This window comes from Lactuca serriola, chromosome 9 (assembly GCF_051521515.1).
Source record: "Lactuca serriola cultivar US96UC23 chromosome 9, Lser_US96UC23_V15, whole genome shotgun sequence".
NCBI classification, from domain to species: Eukaryota; Viridiplantae; Streptophyta; class Magnoliopsida; order Asterales; family Asteraceae; genus Lactuca; species Lactuca serriola.
The window spans coordinates 139,430,021-139,436,745 of record NC_136416.1 but is presented as its reverse complement, the minus strand read 5'-3'; the positions used below and the strand labels follow the sequence as shown (position 1 = coordinate 139,436,745).

The following is a 6,725-nucleotide window of genomic DNA, read 5'->3' as shown; positions in this document are numbered from 1 at the left end:
CGGTCAATCAAACGTGGGTTCATCTTTGATCTTTCAGTATTGTTGGTTCAAAGTTGAGATGTTAGATGCATTTCAAGGAAGGTTATGTATATTACACCTCACAAAAGATTAAACAGGCTTTTATAAATCTATTTTTTATGATGGGACTAAGAAAAAAAAACATCACATTTTCTATACAAGCATGGTAGGCATAAAGAAATACTAATTTTTATCCTGTTGGCATCAAGCTAGATCCAACTCAAGCACTCATATTATGTAAGAGCAAAGACGAAGACCTATTGTAATAAACAAAAGAACCACAATTGTTTTTCTCAAGTTCAGTTTTAGATAATAACTTACCCATATCATATGCAACCATCAAGGGTCGCAAATGAGCGAGAAATAACATCATACAATACAACCCCTCCTCCTAACGTATTCGTTACCACAGTAAAAATATTTAAGTATACGATACATCCATCATATTATATATTTACATGAGAGGCTTAAAGTTTTTTTTTCCAAGCTACTCAGACAGTAAATTATGCTGATTTAGCAAATCCCAACTGCAGATTTCCATAGTCAAACACAGTGTGGTAAACACCCATGAACACATCTCCCAAAATCCTGCACCCAACATAGCATCACACCCCATTAAATACCTAAAATTGTAATATTTATACCTAAAATACTTGTATTATATACGAGTTCAGTTGATATTCAGTATGAAAATTGCACATACCAAAGAGGGCCTGTTGGAGGCGGCATATCCAATGCCATAAAACCACTGATGCAAACAGTAGCCGCACCTTCTCCGGTTTTCAGAATATACTGACATCAAAGACGTAAAACATTAATTGGCTTAAACGCAAGAAATAGCAATGTACTTTCTTTGATTTGTTTATTATAACATCATACTTATTTATTCCTATTACAAACCAATTTTCATTGCTATAATCAGGTAAATTTTTCAGATATAAGAAAATTTGAAATTCAATGCTATAATTGGGTGGATTTTATGAAGAATTCATACCTGTTCTGGAGTGAGGGTATAGAGTTTTTCCCCAATGGTGAATGAAACATTTGGCATCTTATGGAGGGTATTGCAATCGATTACTGATTCTCCAGCTGGGCTTGGTATGCTCTCACAAAGCTATTCAACATTGTCAATTATACATTTAGTTATATGTATATATATATATATATATATATATATATATATATATATATATATGTGTGTGTGTGTGTGTGTATAATGGGAATATAATAACAATAATTGAGAGTCACCTTATTCACATAGCTTAGCACGGCTTCCTTGGTTGCTGATTGTCTGAGCTGGTTTTGCATCCAAACAACAGCCATTTCACAAGCTTCACATAACACTGTATCCCCAAGTCCATCATTCTCTTTCCCAACCACTGTTTCAATATTTGAACTGCAACAAAAGTAAAATTCCACCATCATAAGGACAATATTGTAATATGAAGAAATGAAATTAGTGTGCTATAATTACTAAACAAATCAATAGAAGTATGTCATTGCATGTAGGAATTCAGCTTCTACTGCTTGATTACCAGCTAATAGTTGATAGTTGACTCACATTCTTTTAATAGGTCAATTTGGAATTGACCCAATTTCATCAACTTGGTGGAAAATTTTCAATCTTTCCAAAATAATTGTATCAAGAAACTAGTAGTTATAGCAAGATAGTATTTAAATTGCCATACATTTTACATAACTGTAAAATCATTTGAGTTTATATATTTAAATGCACTTTATCAATATATTTAATTTAAAAAACTGTTACAAAATTTATACCTCACAGACTGACGTCCATCAGAGAAACATAAACCAGCCTCTGAACAAACTTTTCCAGGTGTTACCTGAAAGTCGTATTATCAGCATAAAAGATTATAATGAAGTGGTTAAAGAATTCTTCATTTTGTTTCTTGTTTTACTTAATGGACAAAATTGGGACATGATTTAACACCATAAAGCAATATATAGGTGTTACTTTTTGACATAATGCACAAAGAGCGATGGAAAGAAGGTTTTTTTTCCCATTAAGTATTACACATTTTTCATTTTCTGAAATAATTTTAAACATCATTTATCCAGTTAATCAGGAAAAAGAAACACGAACCCCAGAAACAAGGAGATCCCAGATCATATCTCCATATTCAGTCACAAGTGTTTTGCATTCACTGCTGAGTACTCCTTCACCCCCAATTGCATAGTTAATCTCCGTGACAACAGCCTGAAATTTAAAAACTAATTAGATTCAAAAAATAAAAATGAAAAACTTGAAATCCCTGAGATACATACAGTTGGACCAGCAAGCAAGGATGTTCCAGAATCCACAATAGCAGCACAACCACCCTCACAGAATCCTGTAGGAAAAAAAAAAGGATTTTAAGAAACAAAACAATGATGAAATAAGTATTAAACGTATTGATTCAAAGTACCTGTAGATTGGTTTCCAATAAGGAAATCTCCCATATTGAACTGCAAGACATATGTAAAACACAATGATGAGGATGAGGAGGGCAATTAAGTCTTTTTCACAGTTTGGTGATTTATAAATACACACCTGCCAGTAACCCTTTCTAGTCACAGGTACGTATGAGTGTTCCCCTATGAAGTGTTTGGGATCAACACCACCAAAGACAAGTTCACCTCCTTCTTCATCAGCTTCATTTCTGTTTAGCCAAAAAGAGAATACCTGTTCTTTTACTAGGCCTTGTTCAACCATATTGTACCTGTAAATTTTAATTAGAAGAAGATTGATTAAAGATTTAAAGTCACAACAGAAAGTGAGAAAAAGAGTTGCTCCAAATTCAGATGAGTTATTACCAGACTGGCTGCAAGTCTCCAACTGAAATTTCCTTGAACCCAAGTCCAAAAATCCCATCAAATTTTCCAATTACAAATGCAAGACTCCCTTCTTTAGTAACTTCAATGAAATCCTGAAACAAAATGCATGTTAATGTTATACATGATCAATGAGAAAGAATCGAGTTACATGACTTATGAAGTCATGGATCGAAAAAGACTTACTTGATCTTCAACACAAATATCACCAACTTGAACAGTGTCTTTACTGGAGAATCCAGAAATTGATCCAGATCCATAGTTTATTTGCAAATTGTCCCCTGATTAAGCATTAAGCATATGCAAAACTTAAAACTTTGGTGCAACATGTGCAAAACTTAAAACTTGGTCACCATTTAGTGATATTGTAACTACTGGAAACAAAACCATGATGTTTCAGACATAGATGATAACTTAAAGTAAAGAAACTGTAAGCAAAACATCTTGAAAAACTGAGAATGGCGAATGTCTTTACCAATTTTTGTGTAAGTGCTTGACTTTGTTCCCTTAAACCGGTTGTGGAAGTAGCATGCAATCTACATATAAACAGTTGAAGGTATAAACTATAAAGTAAAGAAATTGTAATAAAGATCCATAAATTACCAAATGAGATGAGATGAAAAAACATACAGAAAATATGCACTTGGATGATGGAACCCAGAGATTGGAACTGCCAGTATCAAATATGACAGTGAATGTCTGAGGTGGAGAACCAATACTGATCTCGCCATAGTATTGGGCATCCAAGTAGTTGACTAGAGGGACAACATCCTCATTACCATCACTTAAACCATGTGGCGTGTTCTTAAGACCATTAACATATTTGCTTTCTTTTCTAGCAGCCTTGATGCTATTAACATCCAAAGGTCGTTTCTTCATGTTGATTCTCAGTAACCCATCGGAAGCAGCATCAAGCATAGAGGGTATCAAAGCACATAAACATAAAGCCAAACAAAGATATCGATTCCCCATAGTCAAAACAGTGTCCTGACAAAAGCGTGGGAAACAAAGGCGTATGAATTAGTAATTTAGTATAGTAGAATTAAATTAAAATCAGGAGAACCTGCAATTATTCCAGGGGTTTATTCGATTATTTCAAGCAGCAAACTTTAGCGTCACAACAGATAAATATTGGCAGCAGAAAGTTAAAATCTAATGGTAAAAGTTAGTATAGATTTTGTGACAAACTTGACGTCAATAATCTTCACCTTGTTGTATTACGTTCCATACATTAAATAGCGTCAAAAATATCACCATATTCAGTCGGTTTAATTCAGGAGTACGTCGAACTAAAAACACAAAAGGCGTGAAATGAACCTAAAGAACCTCGTGACACAAAAGTCAACTTACATGATCTAAAGGAAAAAGTTGATTTTAGCATTGAATTAGTTTAAAAAATGAGCCAGAAAATTTTTTCAATGGAAATCAAAGTATTCAATTAAAACTGCAAATTTTGAAAAGGAATCAAAGGATTCACTTAAAAAGAAAGAGAGATCGAGCCAGAATTTTTATCCACATGATAAAGTCAAACATATAGGTAGCGTATGAAGTTAGTAACCAAAAATAATCCAACTAAATTACCTGAAAACAAATTTGAAGGACAAGTAAACTGATGAACAGATCAACTATTAGTAAACTGATGAACAGATCAAACTATTACGAAACAAAGTGAATCTAAGCACTAAAACTACAAAGCCATGAGAAACTCATAATCTAATACTGGTAACTATGAGTCGATACAAAGTATAAGCAGCAACAAAAAGGCACAGATTTCTTTGAAGATAGTTGAAGGAAAAGTGAAAAAAAAGAGTCGATGAGAGTACCTACCACAAAAATATCAGAGAGAAGAGCAGTGAAGGGGTAGCTGGTGAGAGGTGGTACGATACCTGCTTTTTTCCGTGGAGGCAACAAGTTCAATAAATAGGATTCAGGATGAAGAGTTTGGATGAGATATTGTGCTCCGAAAAAAAATAATAATAATATAATAGTAACTATACAAAAGGACAAGCGGCACCTTCTAGGCAGTTTCCGACTTTCCGTAACGAAATCAGCCAACAATATCTCTCATTCAAACCTAACTCTTAAATTGGGATTTACTTCCTCACTCTTTGTAGTTTTTTTATACTAGACTGCAAATTAGAAGGAGTTCAAAAAGTTTCTAATTTACTCAAATTTCTCATGAATTTGGTCGATTTAAAATTATTTTTTATTCTTTTCATTTTATTATTATTTTTTAATTAAAAACTAAACAAAACCCAATTTACGGTACCAATCCAACACTCATACCCTTACTTCTTAACTCTTCTCAATCTCTCATTCTTCTTTCTCTCGTCTTTTGCTGACAACTTAACGTTGGAGCCCCTGCCTTCTCTACGGAGAGGAACTGTCGGAGCCGGAGATGAAATCCAACACGTCTCGTCGGAGACGAAGATGAAATCCAACACAGTTTGTCGGAGTCATCGCCGCTACCTCGAGATGTATTTTTATATTTTTATGTCAGCCCCAAATCTATAATAATTTATCAGAGTATTAGTGTAAGGAGTTAAATGTAGTAAATTTTGGAAATCAGGGTTAAAGTGTAACTTTATGACTAGTTATGAATAGAATTGTGGAAGCTGGGGGCTGTTTGGTAACTATTGGACTTAATTTGAAAATGTTTTGGTGGTAGGGGCTAAAAGTGAATAAAATAGACTTAACTTTGAAAGTTGGAGGTGGGACTAAAATCCATCAACCCCATCCTCCCTTGGCCTCTCATTTAAACAAACCCAAACCCTAACCCTAATATCTTCTCCAGCCGCCACCCTTATCCCTCCAATCTCCAACCGCCGCCATCTCGTTTGTCATCGTTGTGAAGCAGCGAGCAACCACCTTCGTTGTTGCTGCCGACGAAGACAAGGATCGACGAGACCGACATCGTAACAGTGGGGAGGTCGGAAGAATGGAGATCGTGGACGTTGTTTCCTCTATCCGGTAAAGGCGCAACCCCCCTTCCACCTTCTTCGCTTCTTTTGTTGCTTCATCGCATCCCGCCGTCGCCGTCACTCCGAGCCGTTGTCCTGTTTTGCCATCGCTTCTTTGACTGTCGCATGCCACTACAAGGGTGGTTATGTTTGCGTGTGTTTTGGCATATGTGTGTGCATGTTTCAGTGTATGGTGTCGTGTGGATGTTGCTTGGCCGGATAGACCAAAGAAAACCCACCATCACCACCGTGAGGTGGTGGCTGCCACCATCTTGGTGGATGTATTGGGAATTTTGTGTTCTTTTTTGGTACTAGTGTGTGCATATATGATGTAGGGTTTTTAGGTGTGTATGGGTTGTTGGATTTATCACTCGAGAACCACCACCACTGCTGTGAGTGGGTGGTTGCCGCCATGGACCGCCATCATCCACCACTGCCTGAGGTGGCAATGGGTGGTGCCCGGCTTACTAAACATTAAATGACCTAAGCATCTAACCGGAGACCGAGTGGCACATGTTTGGGTTGGAAACCCTAATTAGGGTTTAGAAAACCCTAATGTCAAGAAAAACCTAGTTTTAGAGTTTTGTCGGGACCCCTGTTAAATTGTTAATTGGACTTTAAGTGTACTCAATAATGCCCTAGGATTAACTTAATACAATATTGGACTTATTGAATTAAGTCTTTAAGGGGTTAAGTGTGGAACACTAACCCTGGTTATCATTTTATGTGGAAACCCTATAATCGGGAAGCCCTATTTTAGACAATGATCGGGGCACGTATTTGGGTTGTTGCTTAGATTATTATTATACCCGAGAATGGCGTGGTCAAACCTTAATCAATCCTACCCTTAGGTGGTTAAGTCCTTAATGGGTTAAGTGTCCTTACTTAACTTTAATCCTCATTTTATATAGAACC

The 6,725-nt window shown here is 35.9% G+C and overlaps 1 protein-coding gene across 1 annotated transcript; it reads right to left on the bottom strand.

The window, feature by feature from the left end:
- Nucleotides 1-278: 278 nt before the first annotated feature.
- On the bottom strand, nt 279-4,797 carry LOC145073234 (aspartic proteinase-like). Its single transcript, XM_079019793.1, has 14 exons — nt 4,678-4,797; nt 3,481-3,837; nt 3,326-3,386; nt 3,037-3,131; nt 2,833-2,945; nt 2,570-2,738; nt 2,445-2,484; nt 2,305-2,369; nt 2,123-2,236; nt 1,798-1,862; nt 1,267-1,414; nt 1,013-1,132; nt 722-810; nt 279-606 (listed from the first exon to the last, which is right to left on the bottom strand). Exons 2-14 carry the CDS (start codon nt 3,820-3,822, stop codon nt 522-524), a joined length of 1,506 nt encoding a protein of 501 aa, XP_078875919.1. The 5' UTR covers nt 3,823-3,837; nt 4,678-4,797; the 3' UTR covers nt 279-521.
- Between the last annotated feature and the right edge of the window lie 1,928 nt (nt 4,798-6,725).